The sequence below is a fragment of the Dermacentor albipictus genome, chromosome 2 (assembly GCF_038994185.2).
Source record: "Dermacentor albipictus isolate Rhodes 1998 colony chromosome 2, USDA_Dalb.pri_finalv2, whole genome shotgun sequence".
NCBI lineage: Eukaryota > Metazoa > Arthropoda > Arachnida > Ixodida > Ixodidae > Dermacentor > Dermacentor albipictus.
In genome coordinates, this window is record NC_091822.1 from 131,369,591 (window position 1) to 131,391,720 (window position 22,130).

The window sequence follows — 22,130 nt, forward strand, 5'->3', positions numbered from 1 at the left end:
AAAGATAGAATAAAATGCTAACATGGTTTGATTGAGAGCCATACCGAAAGAAAGCTTACTTATAAATCTGCACGAAAGTATATGAAATGCTTGACATGTTCATTACTGCTGAACAAATTGAAAAAAACATGGCAGAAAATAATAACATTGTACTAAAAACTGAAACACACATTATCACATTTTGCACTTGGCCACAACTTGAGTAACGGTGGCAAGGCGAACAAAAGATAGTCGGCTTTTGCAGCAGCACATAGAAAACATTCGCAGAAAGGCTTATTCCTCAATCAAAGACCAAGTAAAACAAGCCAACACGACTTTTCTTTCTACCCGAATGCAATTCTTAGCAATAAAATGACATCACTTAATGCACTAAGTCGTACCTACTGGCCTCTCCCTTGTATAATAAACACGAACTGCAAAAATCTGCATGCAGGACACTTGCAATGCTCATGTTTTCCAGAGGAAAAAAAAGCGTATCATGCCTACACATGGAGGTTGTTCGCGCGGTTTTCCCATCGGGCGTTACTGAGATAGTACACAAACACTAACAGTAATTTTTCAGCTGTTAGTTGGTTTGTAGAACGCGATACACAGAAAAAGCACTGAGGGCGGTATGGAAAGCTGGGCAAGTTACTGAAGTTGCAGAATGAGACTTGGCACAGAAAAACACAAGTCACAGACCAGGTGACAATGAGGAGGAACATCTATTTGTCAGCTTTCTCTACCGGGAAGAGGCAAGTGTAGCACAATCAAGGCGCAACGACGTCCGGAGCCTCATGGAGTACACAAATGGACAGGGCTGTGTTCGTGTACATGCGCCTTCTGATGTCCTTGGGTCTGAGCGCTCACCTGTTGTCTTTAGGCACCCGGAACAACCTTGCAGAACTTGTTTTTGAGGTATTTGTGCACCACTGCACGATGCACGAGCGGTACGAGTCGTGAAACGGGTGAAACATCGCGGAGCACAAGCACACAGCTACCGAGGACCACAGAACTGACGAAACTAGCCACGTCGGTCAACGCACAGCAGCGCACGCATTTCGATGACAGTAGATAACAAAAATAAAGCGTTACGTAGCGGACTAAGCAGCAGCCGGGCCGGCGGGGATGGCACGGCGGCGCGGGCGCGTAGACAGTCGAAGGTGAGGGAGTTGAGAGGGTGTTACGAGAGAGGGCGTAGGGAGAGGAGTTGAGCGGGGGGAAGGGCTTGGCCACCTGGATCGGCGCGCGTGCGCGCGACGATCTACGAGGCCATGCAAGGGAAACGGATTTTCGCGTCGCCCGTTACAGAGATGGCGCCAATTTCCTGTGCCACCGGAACCGGGGAGTGTCCCCCCTCTGCTATAATCATCGCCCAGTGACATATTTCATTGGACCAGTGACACGTTAGCTTATCAAGACCGCCAGTGGGCTAAAATTGTGTGTACACGCACAATGCACTGGCCAGCCTCTGCTCCGCCACCAAAGCCGTTGATGGTGCGCCCCCTTCAATATGTCGTTTTTGCATCTAAACACATTCCGCGTCTCTGGAGACACTCGCCCTAACGCCGCGCGCGTGTGCCGCGCGTATGCGCTATCGAGCGAGCTCCAGCGTCCGTGTATTTGCAATCCCAATCAAACAGCAAGCAGACGAAACGTTCTGCAGCTTCTGCGATAAGCACAACCCCTTCCCCCTCCTACCTCTCCCCCCACCGAAAGAACATACACACACGCACACTCATATATATATATATATATATATATATATATATATATATATATATATATATATATGCAACCGTCTTTTAAATCATCGCAAATTGAAAAAAAAAAACAAATCCAATTCGTTTACTACTTTTACACCAACCAAAAGAAAAAAAACATGACAAGCGTAAAATCAAGGACGAGAATGCGCATCATTATGGTGCAAAAATTCCTTTACATCGTGTGTCTGATCGGCCTGATCTTATGGTGATCTTATCGGCCTGATCATTATGGTGCAAAAATTCCTTTACATCGTGTGTCTGATCGGCCTGATCTATTGGCGATTCTTCGGCCTGATCCGAAGAATCGCCAATAGGTACTGCGGAATCAAGGAAGACAATCTGATCCGGATTATCCACGCCTTCGTGCTCTGCCACCTCGCTTATTCAGGGGCTATGCACAATTGGCTCGTATCGGAGCGCAACAAGATCAACGCCTTAATCAGAAGAGTCTTCAAGCTTGCCGTCGGCCTTCCCATGCGAACGCACACAAAAGACCTTCTCAATTTGGGAATTCACAACACGTTCGAAGAAATCGTTGAAGCCCAAGAATTTTCCCAGTTTGTCAGACTCTCCGGTACCCCAGCGGGCCGAGCCATACTTGGCAAGCTGGGACGTAACCCCATGGTCGTCAGTCTCGACGCTGTGAAGCTGCCCAGCGACGTAAGGTCCAAAATTTACATACACCGGATGCCACGAAATATGCATCCCACCTACAACGAAGGACGAAGGCGAGCCAAGGGTAAAGCTCTGCTCGCCAGTGCTCGCTTGAACAAGGACCGAACATGCTTCGTAGACGCTGCTTCCTACGTTCAAGAAGAGGCCTTCTCCTCAGTGGTCATCGACTGTGATGCTAAAATCCTTAGCTGCGCTACCGTCCGCACTTCTAAATCCAGCGTTGCAGAGCAAGTTGCTATTGCTCTTGCATTGACGGACAGTGTACATGACACGATTTATTCGGATTCTAAGGCCGCTGTCAGGGCCTTTCAGATGGGAATGGTGGCTCCCCAGGCCCTACGTATCATCCAAAGTGCCAAAGACATGAAACATCACTCTTTGGCCTGGTTCCCTGCGCACCTTGGGACCATTGAGGGTGCCTTGATCAACCCCAACGAGGAGGCGCACTCGGCTGCACGAGGTTTGACTGACCGTGCGCTGGGCAACGCGTCCTCTCCTGGGCGACCCGAGCCTCTCTGCTCGTACAACGAAATATGCAAATACAATTATCTGTCAAGAAGAGTCCTACCTTCGCCGCACTCCTCGCTGTGCAGGGCCCAGGCAGTCACTCTCAGACTACTGCAAACAAGCACTTACCCGAGCCCCGCAGCGCTACACACAATGTACCCCGACCGGTTCCCAAGCCCGGATTGCCCTCTGTGTGGTGACTATGCGGACTTCGAGCATGTCCTGTGGGGTTGCGCCTCTGCCGGTCCTCCTTTCACTCAAGAGGAAATGAAGAAGCTGATTAGGGCCCAGGATCAGACCTCTCAAACCCTGGCAGTCCAGAGGGCTCGCGACAGGGCCGTCAGGTTCCACCTGATGGTCCCCGAGTGGGCCTAGCCAGGTGGCGTGGCGTTTGCTTACGTCTCTAGTGGACAAAATAAAGTTATTTCACTCACTCACTCACTCACATCGTGTGTACTTAAAGGGACACTGAAGGCAAATATTAAGTCATCCTAAAGCGATAGATTAGTGCTCGAGAACCTCTAAGGCGTCAATATTATCGCAAACAGAGCCTTAATAATCCCGAAGTTGAGGTAAATGCAGGGCATGATTAGAAACTCCCCCTGGCACATTCTAGTACTTGCCCGATAACTAAAGCACTTCTCAGTTAAATTCTGTCACTACTACCCAAGCACTCGTTGCAAAAAAAAAGAAAATCCATGCATTGTATTATCAGACGAAATAAAATGCTACTCGTGCAGTTCTATTTAATCTTTTTTTTTTTAATGAACTGATTGGAATTACCGTTGACAACGACGTGGGCGGTCGAAAAGTTTCGTTTTCGCTCGACTCCCCGCCGCCCACTCTTTCACGTTTCAGTATTTTCCTGATCGCGCAGTGCTGCGCTGGTTTTGATAGCTCGCGAAACTCGCAGAAACTGCAAGTAGCAGAGAATTCAACTTCCATATGATGTTGCGGGATGCCCGAACGGTCTACGCCACTTGACCAAAAAAACATCTGCAGCGGCGAATCCACCGCGCTGTCTTGGCTCGGTGCCGCCGTCTGTCGGGCGCCGTTTTACTCACCGATGGAAGCAAAAGGTGGTGATGGCGTTCGCAACGTCACCAATCCCCCAGTTCGTGGCGGGAGATATGACTTTAGAAAAAGGTATTCGGACCATTCAGATGCAATTTTCTCGTAAACCAAGTCTTTTCTTGGCACGAAACAAGCGTTGCATAGTTTCTAGAATGGTATTTAAACAGTCCACGTCGACTTAGTATTTGCCTTTAGCGTCCCTTTAACAAATATCTTTTTTCAAGAGGTTGGCAATATCACGGCCGCCATCTTGCGTGTAGTTCAGATTCTCCCATCAGGCGACACCGCTCATTCATGTTTAAAATGTTTGTAAAAAAAGGGGGGGGGGATATTCTCTTCGTCAAAGCGTGCTCCGATCTTTCCTCATTACGACGCTGCGACAGGTGATCGACTGAAATTGAGGAAAATGCCCATTCCGCCCTTCTTTTCAGGACGAGTTGTGCCTGACAACTTTGTTTTGTGGCTGCACATGGTTACCTTCTCCCCACTGATACTTTCAACAATGGCTCGGTCGAACCTTTCTGCATGTAAAATGGTCAATGGAGCTGGCCGCGGCTATAGGTGGTACTGTCCCTCTTGACGTGGATTTCGTGTGAGTGTGGGCCGCTGCTTCGAAAACCGTCTCGGTAGATGGCCCGCAGACAGCCATGCTCACTACCTTGGCGGAACAGAACACGTGTAGTAAGACAAATTCAGACTGAAATGCACGGATTCTTGAGTGACGTTGATCGTCAACTATAGTTTTGTTTCATTCTTTCTTCCTAGTGTATTCTTGTTTTTAGCATTCTGCAAAGTACGGGCCCGCTAAACGAACGTTCTAGGCTTAAATTGGTAAATACTTCATCAGCAGTCCTTGTGGGTACAATGGCACAATAACCTAACCTGCCGGCTAGCTGGCAAGTAGTCAGGAGGTACTATGCCCGGCGCTTAATTTCTTTCTTTCTTTCTTTCTTTCTTTCTTTCTTTCTTTCTTTCTTTCTTTCTTTCTTTCTTTCTTTCTTTCTTTCTTTCTTTCTTTCTTTCTTTCTTTCTTTCTTTCTTTCTTTCTTTCTTTCTTTCTTTCTTTCTTTCTTTCTTTCTTTCTTTCTTTCTTTCTTTCTTTCTTTCTTCCTTTCTTTCTTTCTTTCTTTCTTTCTTTCTTTCTTTCTTTCTTTCTTTTTTCAATTTTTAAGGCGCAGTTTTCTTTGCCTCTTCTTTCGAATTTTCCGCTGCTGTTGCGGCTGTCATGCACGCTGCCTAGGGGTATCATAAGAAGCCAACAAACACTGACACCAAGGACAACATAGGGGAAATTACTTGTGCTTAATAAATGAAACAAATGTGAAATGAAATAATTGTAAATAATTGTAATAAATGAAATAAATTATTTCATTGAAATAAATTATTTCATTTATTAAGCACAAGTAATTTCCCCTATGTTGTCCTTGGTGTCAGTGTTTGTTGGCTTCTTATGATATGAGTTAAATATCGGGCCCCTCGGTCAACCCCCCTTTCTTCACGCTGCCTAGGGGGTGGTCCGAGTGTGGAAGGACCGTGGCATAGACGAAAGGAAACGGGAGGAACACGTTTGACCCTTGCACCGCGTCGAATCGGCGCGATGCCCTCTGGAATTCCATGGGGACCGTCGCATTAACCTCTTGACAAGTGTAATTATCCGTGTCCCAGTCAAAATCTTTGCAGAAATTGATGCGCTTGCCTTTCTACGAACGTGGAAGTTCGCAGGGAAGCCGTGCCGAGTACATCATGACTGCATGCCCCTTAGCCAGCAGGTTAGGCTATTGTGCCATTGTGCCCAGAACTGCAGATGTAGTAGGGTGCCAGAATGTTCCTGGAAGCCCACTTTTGTTCACAGATGACTGTGGGAGTGTTTTTGAAGTCCACAAAGAAGTTGTCCTCGCCTGCTCCTAGTTTCCAGGCTGGTACGGCGATACCTCGAAACTTCCTTTTCCCACGTGGTGAGTTGCTATGTGTTTCGCAGAGCAGGGTCTGCCCTATTCTGCGAGACGCCGGTTGAACGATAGGATTAGCAGCAAACAATGAGCGAGCCTTATTTCACCGACTGCAGTGAAAAGTGCGATCACTGCGTGACCTGTAGCACTCCAAACTGAGCGCAACAAACCAAATGTCGAGTACATTCCGACGCGCAGTAAATTTTGAAACACGTGATTTCCAGTAAGTGGTCTTCTCGCACGAATATGTATCGTATTTACGCGCGTATTCATCGCACTCGCATAATGCTCGCACCCCCACGTTGCCCACTTTATTTTTGGAGTAATCATAGTGCCCTCGAGATGAGAGACGCCAAAAACTCGTTTGGCTTTCGCACCTCGTCGAATATGCACAATACCCTACGGAGCACCCTGGGTGTCGTCAAATTAGCCTCTTCACGGCTGTAATGATCCGTGACCTGAGGGGGTCACGGACCATTACAGATGTCAAGAGCCTAAAGTGAATGCTTTGCAGAACCTGCAGGGCTTATCTTGCTACCAACGTGCAAGCCCACGGGGAAGCTAGACAAAGTTGTTCGGAGGAGCGGGGGGGGGGGGGGCAGGGATGTGTAGAACGACGCCGATGCGAAACGAGGGAATAACAGCCTTGCCACTCTTCGCTCGCAGTTCCCATACAAGGGGGGGTGGGGGGGTAATAAAGATAAGGTGAAGGAGATGGCAAGGAAACGCTACTACTAGACACTACAGCGGTTAAGGAGAAACGGGATGAATTTGTGTTCAAGGTACGGTACGGTATGTTCCTACCATTTCTAAAATATGTGCACCTCGCAAATATGTGAGGCGGACAACTTATGCAGGGCGTGCAGAAGCTAGCCGAGCGGCAATAATTAAATTTTAAAGCGTATAAATAATTAAAGCGTATACAGGGCCTATAGGCGACATTACGGAAGCGATCGCATGTGAAATCAACACTTCTCTGCCCCGGTGGTAGCTTTGTGGCTATGTCATTGCTAGAGGTCGCGGATGTTAACCCGACCGGACCAGCCGCATTTAGATGGCGGTGAAATAAAAAAACGCTTATGTACTTAGACTTAGGGGTCATGCACTCAGAAGTTAAGATAACACCATGGCGTCAAAATTATTACGGAAAAGCCACTACAGCGTGCCTCATGATCCGATTATGGTTTTGGCAAGTACGGCCCCACAATTCAACTAAAGTTTAATGCTTCTGTCCCGATGCGATGTGCCAACCCTCTCAGAGGTTATGAAATAGGGCGTACAACAACGCCTCAAGCAAACACCTCTCCCTGTGTGTTCTGTGCACTAGCAGACAAACAGCAGTGGTGCCCACAAAGTAACGTCAACTCACCACTCTCGTGTTTGACTGAACGCTGAAGAAATTAAAGATTCGCTGTCGACATCAGCGCTAATTATCCTCAATCAAAGCCAACGGCACAGAAAGCTTGGTTTACATCGATTCCCACACTGCGTGGAATCTGCATATATTTTTTTCTCTCAGCAGCCACAATTGAATGAGATGCTTTAGAACTACGTTGAAGGCCTTGTTGCAAACATGTGTGCTTGAAGGAATGTGGGGTAGGCGCAGCCACTAGACTCAGCCAAACACTGAAATCTCGAGAAAGAATCTAACCGCGTTTTTGCCCACTTTGTAATGTTTTGTGGCGCAACATCTGACAAATGTTGGAAATGACGTGAAACAGCTCGACATGTTTTTTTTTTTTTTGCACAGATGGTGCTGCCAGCAAAATATGCCTGTGAGATTTATTATTTATTTGAAATATTTTGTATCAAGATCTATTTAGTAAAACTCGTGAGTGCTAGCAATTGCAAGACACTGTATAGCTTTACTAAGGCGCCACAGTCGCTGTGAATTAGCGCGTACACGAAAAAGAATGTCAATTTGAACGGACCTTGTCAGCAGAAAAAATAGATAAATTCACTGCTTACTTGTAGATTCCTTAATAAACTTAAAACGATTTTCTCATCAGAGCGAAGTGCTAGCTGCTTGATTGTCGAAAATTTCCGAGGTGCAGCTTGAATAGTTTTGACTTTCCTTCCGTAATGCGTGACGAAGTATAGCCATAAATTACCATTTTGAAGCAATAATAGCTCATGAACTCTTCATCAGAACAAAAAGCAACCTCTCATAGAAGATAAGTGCACCGTAGCCTAGAAAACCACAAAATATTGTTGTTATGCGTTGAAAAAAAAAAAATATATATATATATATATATATATATATATATATATATATATATATATATATATATATATATATATATATATGTATATATATGTGTGTGTGGGGGGGGGTGTGTGTATCAGCACAATGTGTTGGCGGGCTAGTTGGTGCGGATCCATAAATCCTTCGTTTAGCGCAAAACAACGGACGCAAGAAAGGCGACAGGACAAGGCGGTAGCCTTGTCCTGAGCTTGTCCTAGCCTTGTCGCCTTGAGCTTTAGGAATGAATATATATATATATATATATATATATATATAAACGAGAAGAAAGGGGGTTAACCGAGGGACCCGATAATTATTAGTCATATAATGAGAAGCCAACAAACACTGACACCAAGTACAACATAGGGGAAATTGCATGAGCTTAATAAATGAAATAAAGTAATGATAAATTAATGGAAATTAATGTGGATGAAAAAACAACTTGCCGCAGGTGGGAACCGAACCCACAACCTTCGCATGTCGCGTGCGATGCTCTACCAATTGAGCTACCGCGGCGGCGTTTCCCCATCCACTTTCTTGGGTATTTATGTGTACTAGTAGAACCCTGGGAGTGTTAGCCAGCGCCCCCACTCACAGACCTTGGCGGCGGACGTGGAACGTCTTTTTTGCCGCAGGCGTCACGAGAACGTGATCTTTTCGGGTGAAGGCAACTGGTCAATAAACCCTCATATGCTACCTGAAGGCATCAATGTTGCCGGATTCGAGACCCTCGTTAAGTAATAAACGAGAAGAAAGGGGGTTAACCGAGGGACCCGATAATTATTAGTCATATAATGAGAAGCCAACAAACACTGACACCAAGTACAACATAGGGGAAATTGCATGAGCTTAATAAATGAAATAAAGTAATGATAAATTAATGGAAATTAAAGTGGATGAAAAAACAACTAGTCATTATATGACTATATATATATATATATATATATATATATATATATATATATATATATATATATATATATATATATATATATATATATATATATATATATATATATATATATATATATATATATATATATATATATATATATTCATTCATGAACTTTTATCGTTGTGCCCATTTTTATTGGAGCCTGTACAAATATCTAACTGCTTTACACACAATATCTCTTTTATAGAAAAACCTTGTATAACATGTCATTCAAAGGCACAGCAAAATTATTTTGTCATGTTGAACAGTTTTGACGGAAACGCCGCACAATCAGAAACGCCGTATTCTTGCTCACAATCTTTTTATTGCCGTCGGGTGAACACTTCATGCTAGGCAATAATACTATAGGCGTCATCGGAAAGCACTGAAAGCAAGCTTGCTAATGCAGTGCAATTCACATCCGTCCAATGAGTGCAGAAAGCACACTGCGCTCGCAAACAATGCTTAAAACGCGGAGCGCGCGTGGCGCCGGAGTGGGACTGCCACCTTAACGATCCCGCCGTGTTGCAGTGCACTATAGTTTGCGTCTTGCTGCTTGAAACCGCAGACCAAATTTATAGGAATCGCCGTTAGCTGTCCGGCTTCACGTTGTTTTATAAGCTAAGCCTTGGTTGAAAAAGAACACTGGGGTATAAACGCATTCGCATTAGGCATTTCGAACGAATAGACAGTTCTCGGGGCACATTCGGCGATTAGCGACAAACTGCGCGTGCCGGTGATATTAATTCCCATTAGATTAAGAAATTGGAAGCTGAACTTTGATCTTCATCATCAAGACTGACGAGTTTCTCGCTGAGTACACCTCCCAGATATAGCTAGAGCTAAGAAAAAAGAAAGAAAGAAAAAAGAAACCCGTTGCTATGTTCGTTAGCTTTTACGCACCCTATCGCCTGCTGCCTCTCGGTAACCACGTGTGCGCTGAGCCTTAACAATACAGTTGATTGTGACGAAGTCGAACTTTTAGTTATTATTTATTTCCCTGTCGTTTCGTAATAGTACTTTTAGCTACGGAATGTCGAGTCATCTAAATGTCCCAACATAATTCATGTGCCTTCAGCTGCGAAGGAGCAGGGCACCTTTTATATGCATGCAGTCCTCGTGGCTCGGCATACGAGCCACGTGGCGCCATATCGATAGTATATGCGCGAAGCCGAATGTGTGAGTGATTGTACGGAAGTGACAATGCGTCATATCGCGGGAACGCGACATACGACAACATAGGTTAATTGTGTGATTATAATTGACGCAGCTGTATATTATACCGCCTATAGAACTGTATGTCCTATAGGCACTTCATATTTTCGCGTGGGCAGAAAAAGAATTGCTATGACGCCAGGAAATATAGAGCTACGGAGCCAGCTTCATATATTACGCTCCAAACGGCCCCGAAAGACAGCTGATTTGGCGGAAAGTATAACCACCAACGGTAACATGTGGACGGTCCGCGCCGTAAATGTTGTATTTACTGCTTTGTTCCGTGGTTCTTCTTACTCCGCTGTTAATTCACGTTTATTACTATGTAAGTGCCAAAAAACCCTATAGCCGCCCGTTTAGTTTCCTTCATATTGCGCAGTCGTTTCCTGAAATGAATTTTGCTGAGTGCCTTCCGTTCTTCGAAGGACTCCCAGCCCATGTTTGCCAGTAGTCCCATGTTTGGAGTTTTTTCCGATGGGAATCGAGTGCAGCTGGCCTACGAACAACCATTTGATCCATCTTTTGTCCAGTTTGTGCTTCAGCCAACGCAGTAATAATTAAATGTCCCTTTCGCGACGCTTGGTGAGGGGCAAGAACGCAATTCTGAACTTCTAAACACGAGTGCTCCTTGTAATCCAGATGCTTTACTAAGACATAAAAACTCGTTAATGATAAAAGAGATTGCGAAGCCTGTGGCATGCCTTTTTTCACCCATCGACGCTCTTACACAAGACTCTCAAGAAGAAATTTATCAGGTTTTCGGAGAATAGGCCCAGACGCGTGAAAATCAATGAACTCAATGTGGGACAGACTTGCAAAGTGAAGGCGTTTCTACCGCTCCTCGTTTGTTAAACCGCGTGAAGAGAAAGAATAACAAAAGCAACACGCGACCTCGTGCATTCCACAGCACTGATATAGATATTCACGGCCACACCGTAGGAGCTTTACATCAGAAACGAAAGTATCGCAATACTAACAACGACCACACCGCAAGGTATCGGCGCTTTTTACTTGAACTAACGATGTTTCGTGTTAGCATAGAAAACAATTTGGATTTGCCGCATGGTCACGGCTAAGTTAAGGTGGGAGTCATCTATAGCTGCCTCCAGGTGACACGACCATTTTTCTTTTTTCACAGCACGGCTGATTCCGGGGCAGAAAGGAAGAGAGGAAGTAGTGCGCAGGGACGAAGGAATGTGACAAGAACAAAGAAATAAGAAAGATGTAGCGGCCAGTATGCCTTATCAACCACTGTCCGGTCGCCCCCCTTTGTGCTAAGGGATCGTACTCGCTGCGTGCGGAAGCAGGAGCCAAGTAATGGACTTGCGAGCTCGAGCTTATCACTGGTACCCCGCGCTCTTCTCCCGACAGAACTTTTTTTTTATCCTTGCTTTTGCAACTGCTACACAAAGCAACATTCTTGGAAACTGCAGAAAGCCAGGGGAAAAGGTGGGGAGGGGAAAAAGGTGGGGCACTGCTGACGTCAACTGCTTTCTAGTGACTTGTCTCGACGGACGGGCAGCAACCAACACCGGCGCCCTCGCCACTTCTTATGAGTCCATAGACTCCACAATGGCCCACGCTACAGAGCCCACAAGACAGGTGGGCATAGTTCACATCGTACGACTTCTGACCACGTGATCGTCACGCTACCTGTGCAGCCACGGCGCTCCCAACCATTCGGCGGTGGTCCACCGGTGATCTCTTTCTGAGGGCGGAGCTTCGCCCTCTTTATTTACGGGGACGGCACTGCGTTTTCCCCAGTCAGTCGATCTGCACTGCGCGGTGGAGTAGCCTGACTTGGATTATATAGTGTTCCACGTGGCATCGCCGGGGTACATCGTCGGGCTCGAAGCACGCCAGGTAAGTTGTTGCTACGGTTACGTTTTCTTGTGCAGAGCTAGCGTAGAATTGCCTTCGTAGGCCGTGGAGTGGAGAAATTACAACTGTGCTTCATTGCTGTTGATAAAGAGAAGGAAGGATGAGCACGTTGCAAATAATGTTGGTAGTTGCGGCCGAGAGTTTGCGCGTTCACGCTTCCGTCTGCAGTGTCATTCATTACTCGCGAGCTAGACGCTCACCGTCCATGTCAGCTGACCGCTGTTCACATCCTGTGATGCTTGCTGCCTACAAACTCTGACGTGCCCGCACCGTGAGTACACTGACTGAGTTCTGTAAGCAGGTCTTGCTAAGCGCTATGGGGAACCAGCGCTGGCCAGGAGGCGCTACGACATTTTTCATGCGTTACTAAAATATGCTGAAACCGTCCGATAGGGAGGCTACGAAGATGGCACGACATATTTAGCGATAAGAAACGTGCGCCTGTATCAATGTTTGTCTAGCCCGATGCGGCCAGCCAAGTTCTGTCCATGGCCATGCGCGCTGCGTAGAGCGCATGCGCTGCTACGTCCTAGCACGTCGGTTCCCTGCCGTTTGAGGAGCCGTGAAAAGTGTGACTCAAGACAATCGGTGAATTTGCTGACACGAAATCACTGCGTGTGCTACTGGAAACTGTGTCTACCGCTCGCTAGGCTGTGTGTTACGGCGCTGCTGTCGGCACGCGAAGCTTCAGCGCTGGTTGCCCATAGAGCCACTGCACGCTACCACTTTTTCACGCGAGGTTGAAAAGACAGCTACGCAATTCACGGCTTTCTTTCCTTTTTTTTTTTATTGTGACGCGCACCTAGCGCTGGCGAAAAGCGTGTCCGAGGTTCAAGAGTCACTTAATTTGTTGCTATATTTCCAAACAATTCTAAATATTTACTTTATCAACATCTGAATAGTATGTTCAAATACCACATTGCACAGCTGGATACAAAGACCGTTATAGCAAGTGATGCTTCCGCCTGTGAAGCATCACTTGTTCAATTGTTTTGTTTTTATTCGGCCTATTGACATCACGCCTATTTTTCAGGCGGAATTATTGGCAATTGTCTTAGCTTTACTTACTTAAAACTGATTGTCTGTCTGGTCTTCATTAACCACATCCAAGTTACCAGATTCATTACAAGCTGCATATTCTCATCTCTCAAGACACATCTCGTTCGTTTGGTTAGTTTAAGGTCAGGCCACAAAGGTCTAGCCTTAAACGAATATGCAGATGCACTCGCAGTAGCGCCCCACGATTGCCCTACAATCCCCATTTTACCTACGTCAGCTTTCATCACTGCGGCGTGATTCCGAAAATATACTAATGAAAATGCATGAAACAAAGAATTTCGGGCTAGAATTCTCCTTAATACTTGTTATGCTCACTAAATTCTTTCTGGCGTAATACTTAGATAGTTCATTCCAAAAGGACTTCTTGGGCAAGTTGGTGCTTAGATTTCCTAGGTATACTTTGTGGCGCAAAATACATTTCTTGAAAAGGGACAGAAGAAAGGGAGACAGTGAAAGGGAACAGTGGCAGCTTCACTGTCTCCCTTTCTTCTGTCCCTTTTCAAGAAATGTATTTTGCGCCACAAAGTATACCTAGGATAGTTCATTATTCATATATGTAACAGTAGACACTTTAAATACCATTTCTGAGATACTTATCTCATTTCAACTGATCTTATTAAAAATTATTTTTCATTAACTTTTTAATTTTTTAAATTATTTTTTTAATTAATTTTAAATTATTTTTTTAACCGCCCGATTCATGGCCGATCCCTCGAATGGGTTGTGCATTTTGCTAGGAAACAAGAACACGTTTATTTCAGATCGCCAACAATCCCATCGCCAAGTCGTTGTGGCGTTAGCACTCATTAGCAACAGGAAGAGGCGAAAAAAAGTTCGACAACAATAGACTAATAAATGGTGGGCTGTAAGTGGCACACGCAGACTTTCACTGGTCCATCGCACACCCTGCAGTTTGTCGTCGCCATGAAGATCGCCTTCCTGTTCGTTCTTGCCATGGAAGCGGCATGCGTGGTTCGGAGCCAGAGGAACCCGTTGGGCTCGGGACTTCAGCGGTTGATGGTCGGTCTGTTCGGTGCCCGGGGAGGTGGCCGCTACGGCAACCCTGGGGCCGCCTACGTCCAACAGGGCGCCGTTCCGCACGCCAACCGTCACCAGTCGGCCTACGTTGGTTATGGAGCACCAATGTGAGTACACCAGCCTCGATTTGCCCATTATTTGTGGCTCGGATGCGTTATTACAGGCGTCACTTCGTAAGCTGTCCTTAGGTTCGTCACATTTTTTTTTTTTTTTGTAATTGGGCAATGTCGGGACGGCCCGACATTGCCTAATCTTCGGAATCAGCGCACGTGTGGGGACCACAGTCGCGGGTCGGTCCGGTATTGAACTATCTTCTGGAGTCGTTCTTTACCCACGATTTTCCCACGCATTTTACTTCACGTAGTTGCGGTTGGGAAAGATTTTTCGCGAAACGACGTGTGACAACCGATTTTTTCCCGACACGGGGCCCTTAACGCTTTCGCGTTAAAACGCATGACGTGAAACCGCCGAAGGAAACGCAATGAGCGTCTTGGGCACGTCAGGCGTCATCTATATAAAGTCAACAGGTGCCTTTCTGAATACGGAGGTCATTGTACATTTTTTAAAAATATTTAGCGCTTGGACTTTTTTTTTTCGGCTCTACTGCACCGATGCGCATTTTTTTTTTGCCAATGTAAAAAAAAATAGAGAACACACTGCACTTGCTATCAAATTAAGGCGGTGCACGTAGTAACATTCATTGCATCTGCATTAATAAATTTGTAAACATAATCGATTAATAAACATCAATGCACCATTCCTTCCTTTTTCCTTTCCTGTGTATAGTCATGATGAACACATCATGACTATATAGCCCCTACGTTGGAACGAGTTCGCTTTATGCTTTTTTCACTACCATCTTAACCAAGGCGTGGCCCTTCGTTGTCTGCAGGGGCGGCTACGTGAGGTCCCGGCACATGTTCAACAACGGCATGCTCCCTTTCGCGGGCGCTCGTCGAGGGACGCCGTTCAGGCCGGCTCACTCCAGTCGCTGGCGTCGCCAGGCGGGCTACCCCGAGGACCTGGTGTCGCGCGGCTTCTACCTGGTGCTGCGCCAGGACGACGACCGGTGCGTGATGCGTGCCAGCTGCGAGGCGGCCGCCAAGCCGGGAGTGTACGGCAGCGAGGGAGAGCTCGCCGTCCAGTTCATCCTGTGAGTGCAACCGTATATATATGGCTCCTGCACGGCACAATCGCCGAGCTTCGCTTAAGAGCGGACGACGTGGGGCCCGTGTGCCCAGCACATTTTATCTAGGGTAGCTCGCACCTTAGGGTAGCTCGCAACCCTAAGGTGCACGGCAGCCTGAGTCCAATTAAGCAGGAAAGAAGCCGTTCGCAGTATGTATGTGTGTATGTATGTATGTATGTATGTATGTATGTATGTATGTATGTATGTATGTATGTATATATATATGTATGTATGTATGTATATATATATATATATATATATATATATATATATATATATATATATATATATATATATATATATATATATATATGTATGTATGTATGTATGTATGTATATATACACATATATATGTATGTATAATTCTTGTCGTACCATGTGTATGCTGCGTTAAATGAAGCGAGCAAATCTACCTACTGATAAGGCACGGCATGGGAACATAGACGTTCTCACGTAGTTCTGTGTGTGATTCAAGGTCAGGTATTGGCATCGTTTTCGAATCTTCACATGCAGCATTGCATTCTGATTTACACGCAACTTTACATTTACTGTTCTTTACATGCAGCAAGTATTCCGCACAACTGTGATAATTTTCGCTTTCTTTGCTCCCTTACCTGGGGGCAGAAAGCACTTAGCTAGAATGTTTCGTGAGTAAATTGCAGCGAACGTCGATGCCGGCCATATCGTTAGCGCAGGCGGCCGGTAAAGGACGAATAGTATGCACGGTGTCCCAGCTAGAGATTAAAATATGCAAATGCCATGTAGCTGTACAGAACAAAGGTACTGTTGTTTGCCGCTGCTTGGAGATACCATTCTTTTCATTCCGCCTAATTAGATAATTAGTTTTAATCAACTTCTCAAATGTTATGGTTAGATGAAAAGTGTAGATGAGAATTGCAGAGGGACGTGAAAAACTCCCAATGCATCTTCCTGTTCCTCAATACGTGCAATTGTGAATGCGGCGCCCGTGGTGGGTTGTCTCACGTAAGCGACTCACTCATCGTCATCGTGACCCGCGTGCAGGTCCCTGCGTCACGACGGACAAGCCCCGTGGCAGCCTTACCTGCTGTCGGCGCGCGTGGGCCAGGCGCACGGGAGCCTGCAGCTGTGCCGGCGCATCTTCCGGGGCTGCCTGCTCGCCAGGGAACAGCTGGGCCGCACCACCCGCGAACGCCTGCTCAAGGCCATCCGCTGCCTGAACAACCGGCAGTGCTAGCAGGACTGCAGGGATCCGGACCCTGTTGACCAGTGACGTTCCGCATGCAAGCGGGTGTATAGCGATGTAGCCCAAGCACATCGACCCTTAAACGCGGTAACATTCATAGAGGTGCCCATTTGTACGTGCGAACTCGCGGTGTAATATGAACCGCATAGTGATCGTTTACCCTGAGCAATGCTAATGCGAGGCGTCAAGTATACAGTGTAAATACGAAAGCTTACGCCAAGAAGAGAAAATTACCCCCCTGGCGACACCATTAAGTGCACGTTGCCCCTGCAAATTTTGGCAACATGGATACTTCTCTCACACCTATCGAAAATATTCATACCGGTTATTTGTAAATATAAGTGAATATGTGCACCGTTTATGAAAGTTACCGCGTGTGGACTATGTGGCGCGTGAGGCTTCAAGCCGTCGATTGCAGTCCTAAACACAATCAGTCCTATACTGATTGTGTTGAAAGGTACACCTATACCCGGTATACGCGTGCCCATTCCGTACGGTACAGATGCTACGTCGGCAAGTGAAAATGTTTCTGGTGTGGCGTACGCTGTACGTCTGTGCTGGAGATGTCTGGAAACCCGCAACCATTGCCGCGCCGTCCGGGCTTTCGGAAATTTTGACGTTTGGCGCCATGAACTTCGACGCCGTGGTAATCGTGGCTAGTGAGCGGGCCCGTAGCGCTGCCTGAACTTCAACGCTTATACTCTTACTGTACTATACTAACACTGTAATGTATGTGTTTGTATTTTGCATTTTTACTTTTCGCAGTCATACTTCAATAAAGTGTATTTTCTTTTTACTCTTGGTCTTCTTTTCTTCGTGTTCTTTGTCAACCGAGCTGTGGCTCGGGGACAACTCCGATGTGAAGCACAAGCACGCTTTCATAAGGCAACCACCGGACCAATTTGAATGAAATCTCGCGCATTCGAGAGAAAGAGTTGAATTATCAGAACTACAGGAAGCAGTATTTTGATGTGTAGGATCTCATACTATACAGAATTGCCGTAAGTTGTTAAGACAAATATAGATCGAAGCCGAGAGTTTCCAGATCCGCAACAGCGCATTGAAAACAGATATTTTAAAGTGTATCTGTTAGAGCACCTGAAGCGGTCAAATTTGATATATGAATTTAACACGCACGTGAAATTGATAACGTTTACGCGGACCTTGCATAAGTCTTACTCATAAATGAGTGGTATGTTTGAAAGTTCTATAACGTGTGTCCCAGCTAACGCTATCCAGGATGTTCAACGAAAAAGAAAGCAAAAATTGAAAAACACAGTGCAGAAAATATTTATGAGACCTACGGGGTTCGATCATGAGGTGCCTGGCGACCCAAAGCCGTAAGTCTTCAAATCGTGTTTTGCAGCATGTCTTTCTTTAAAGAAATATTTTCCGTCGAACAGCTTGGCTCCCACTAACAGGGATACCCTATATAATAAACAAATGTGGTCCGCTTTAGATTTCTCAATAGGGATGGTTCGCAGAATTGTTACATCGTAATTTATTAGTGAGTTGCAGTGTTGAAAACGTGGCGCTATTTTTCTTTATTCAATTTTCAGGAACTTTTAAAGAAAGAAATTACATGCCTGAATAAAAGAATCTTCGTACATTCGCTTTACCTTAACTTCTTCTTTTAATTGGAACCCATCTCATTAACGTTGGTGCAGTAATTTCCGGGTTTTACGAGCCGGAACCACGACATGAGTTTATGAGGAACGACCTATAGTGGGGACTGCGCATCAATTTTGACCACTTCGGGCTTTTGTTCTTTTTTTTTTTACGTGCACGCGAGCATTGCATGTAGCCCCCATCAAAAACGCGGCCGGGCGCGCACCCGTAACATCGAGCTTAGTAATTCACCATAGCCACTACCACGTAGCTTAAACTTAGCCAGTGTAGTAGAGGTCACGAGCGAAACGATCTCTTCATTTCCGTGTATTTAGACACGAGGTCCCGAGAATGCTCCTCGACGCGTTGTCAGAATAGGCAACGAGTAAGACCTTCCGGCGCACTGTGATCAGCAATGGGAAGTTGGCTTCCGATGCGTATTTGTATTCGAAAAGTCACTAATGGACATATTTTCGTACACTAAAAACTAACCAAATGGTCTGCAACAACCGACAGGACCGGCTTGTGGTCCTCCGTCCGCTAAACATTGCCTCCCAAATTATCAGAAGTGAGGCAACGACAAATGTTTTCGAAGCAATTAATGCAGAAACAAAATTAATAATGCAAGTTTTTTTTTCGCGATTGAAGCCTATACGCGATAATTTGTGATCTTTGCTTCTAAACTGTCATTTAGTGCTCTTGGAAGTATAGTCAGGGTGCGGAAACTCCCTATACGTCCCTTGGGACACTCGGTCCCATTCCGACACGCCGCTACAGCAGTGATGTTTTCCTTGCAATGGGCCCTTTAAAGGGACCGTTGAAAGGAAAACATCACTGCGTAAAGGATAAAACTGCTACATGACTAGACCAACCCCCCCGGAAAGCGAGTGCTAGTTTGGGTTTCAGGGGACCTACGTGCTCCAAGCTGTTGCAGAACACCCTAGCTTATTGTTTTAATTCTATTTTTGTGAATTTTAAATCGGGCGAAGCGCGGGAAGTGGCTGTCTTCGTGCATCCGTCGAGCATACCTACGTTCACCCTTGCCGCTCGCTCGGCGATATCAAAAGCTGCATCGCGCTTGGTCATCTGCTTCGGTTGTCGTCCCAAGTATGCAGATGGGAAAGATAAGAAAGAGAAGCTCGATCAGGCGTGTCTTGGAGGTACAACTCCTTCAAAAGCATCTCCTTTTTCCAAAGTCTGATCCTCTTTTAGCGGCCATCTATTTAGCGTTCTTGGAAAGCCAGTCATACAGCAGTCATTAATTGCTCCATGCGAAGCTTTGTTGCAACCAGACTCTAATGTTTTTAAGAGACATTTCGTACAGCGTTTCTTTTAAATGCGAATTAGCGATATTGTGTTTAAAGCACCCTTTTTCCCTGATAGCGAGTTGTCTTTTTTGCACTTATCAGTAGAGACGTGGTATACTTAATCATGCTGAAATAAATATTCCTGCCGTAAGTACGTGCGTGTACGTTTAACTATACAATATTATGTTCGATGCTTGCTATCTCTATTTGAAAGAGTTTGTATTGGCCCACCTCTACTAAATACATAACTTTTAATGGGCGGTGAGAGGCACTATAATACAGCTCCCTTCACATTGAGGCGGGTTAATTCGAGACAAACGTTTGCCACGCTATAGATGTAGATGTAGAGCCTTGACGTTAGTGGCACATGCCCAATCTGGGGGTTTGGTAAAGGAGCGGGTAGTTCCATATATATAACTACAGCAAAAAATAAAAAATAATAATAAAATAACTGTAAACAAAACTGGTGAATAGGTACATGGGGAGTAATATATAGACTTTAGCTTGGAATTTTAATAGAATGTCGGAATGAATGAAAAAGAAATACAGCTAATATAATGGATTTTGAACAATATTCGAAATCTTTCAGACCCTGCTATAAAATCCTAGACGGCATCGCCAACCTTCCTGTCGCTCTGCCCAAGGGTCGAGGCTCCTAAAGATAGTAAATTTTCAACATTTAAGTCTATAATATAAAAAGGCGGAACGGCTTTCCTAACGTTCTTTTTCCCAATTAAGCATATCTTTGACAATCAATGAGGAAATTATGTATTGTTTCATGTTCCCCGCAGGAGGGAACGTTCGATGAGGGAGCCAGACCAGCTCTGTGTAGGTGACCATTCAGACATGGAATTCGGCAGCGTAGTCTAGTGATTGCGACTTCAAGTGCTCGCGTGCGACAGAGTTTATTGTCCCGATAATGCGACAGGCGCTGAAAATCTGTCGAGTTTGTTAAAGAAGGGGCGTGAAATTCGCGCAGCGTCATTGGCCTCGGAAATCTCGCCCCTATGATGAAAGCTGATGTCGGTAGGTTTTCAATGACTGGGCCATCTTGAGCATTTCGCCTGCCTTTGTGTATAACTGTAGTATAACTGCTGTTACATGAATCCTGTGTAAAATACTGAGTTGTCTCACTATAATTATTTTTTTGCGCTTCCTGCATGGGCCCAAGTCTAGCCGAGAAGGCTAAGGGCCCAGATTATTCACATGTATTTCTTATTAGTCGTTTGAATAAACTGATTTTTGAATTTGAAATCCAGGAACGCTTTCGCCAACAAATCTGCCATTTCGTTTAAAATCAGGCCCTTATGTCCTGGTATACCCTATAACCAATACAATCAAAGTTAAATGAAGGGGCACTAATTATTTGAAAGCCCGCAACACCGTGGAGCCATCAGAAGTAGTGAGCGAGGAGCCCAGGGACAGAGAATCCATCACGACCACTGTGGAACGTGTTGATGTATTTAGTTTACGGAGGGCTAGAATTACGCTGAAATTCTGCTTGCAAAATCGGCACGAAGTCTGGGAAACGAAGACGAAACGACCAATCGAGAATATGAGAAAATATTCCGACTCCACAGTTTTATTCATGTTGGGAAGCGTCAGTGGCATTAACTGTCTTGGTTGGTGTATATGTGCAAAAAGTAATAATTTAAGATAGAGCTTAGCATGTGGCAAGATAGCGCCTTTGCCTTTTTAGGGAAACTATCGTCGAATTGAACCATAATGGAGTTGGTGTTGCGACAAACAGGAGTCAGCTCACGAATTCGGACGCTTAGCTGATCTAGGAGAGCTTATATAAAAATAATTTCAGGTGCACGCGGAATCGCGGCCAGTACAAGCCGAAAAACAAACCCGGCTTGGAGATATAAACTGTTTGTGAACGAAGGGATTCATATAGAGTTAAAATGACTGTACAGCTAATCATCGAAACGACGTTATAAGAGAAGGGATCCTAGCTTCCAAACATAAAACTTCAGGCACACTGGCATAACAGGGAACCAAGAGGCGGATAGGATAGCTCGAGGGCATACCAACCGGGCGTCCGACACATCCAGCCTTGAGGAACCCGAGTCAGTACCCATGGGCTACTCAGATATCCTAAATTATTATAAAGGGGTCAGACTGAAGTACCCACGCCCGGATAAGGATCTAAGCAGAGAGTATGCTGTTGCATGGAGACAACTGCAGACGGGTGCTTTCCCAAATCTAAACCTTCTCAATAAAATTTTTCCTACATAACATGAGGCTAAGTGCCCATGGTGCGGAGAGAAACCAAATCTATACCACACATCATGGGCCTGTCAAAATACTGAGTCCCCAACTACCTATAAAATTAAAAACCCGTTGCAGAACAGTTGGAGAGTATATGCTTTCCAGCGTAAGCTTGAACGGCCAAAAGCGCCTAGTAGAGCGAGCTCGCGGGTTGGCCATACTCAGTGGAGCCTTGGACTAGGGCACCAACCCTGTGATTGCAGAC

At 45.5% G+C, this 22,130-nt stretch overlaps 2 protein-coding genes across 9 annotated transcripts in view; one reads left to right on the forward strand and one right to left on the reverse strand.

Moving 5' to 3' along the window:
• LOC135912552 (sperm-specific sodium:proton exchanger-like) overlaps positions 1 to 22,130 on the reverse strand; it is a 270,794-nt gene that overhangs the window by 129,055 nt on the left and 119,609 nt on the right. The window lies entirely within an intron of this gene.
• Positions 11,810 to 16,749, forward strand: LOC135912554 (uncharacterized). Of its 2 annotated transcripts, XM_065445025.1 has the most exons (4): positions 11,810 to 12,207; positions 14,197 to 14,429; positions 15,215 to 15,475; positions 16,535 to 16,749. In XM_065445025.1, exons 2-4 carry the CDS (start codon positions 14,209 to 14,211, stop codon positions 16,725 to 16,727), a joined length of 675 nt encoding a protein of 224 aa, XP_065301097.1. In that variant the 5' UTR covers positions 11,810 to 12,207; positions 14,197 to 14,208; the 3' UTR covers positions 16,728 to 16,749. The 2 variants fall into 2 exon arrangements, with proteins under 2 accessions (XP_065301097.1, XP_065301096.1); XM_065445024.1 differs by lacking the exon at positions 11,810 to 12,207 and having other exon boundaries at positions 14,025 to 14,429.

Excerpts from the sequence above, each read along its gene's own strand:
- LOC135912554 (XM_065445024.1), top strand. The coding sequence starts at position 14,140 with ATGGTGGGCTGTAAGTGGCACACGCAGACTTTCACTGGTCCATCGCAC. Across the intron at positions 14,430-15,214 it reads GTTGGTTATGGAGCACCAAT|GGGCGGCTACGTGAGGTCCC; the intron begins GTGAGTACACCA and ends CGTTGTCTGCAG. Across the intron at positions 15,476-16,534 it reads CTCGCCGTCCAGTTCATCCT|GTCCCTGCGTCACGACGGAC; the intron begins GTGAGTGCAACC and ends ACCCGCGTGCAG.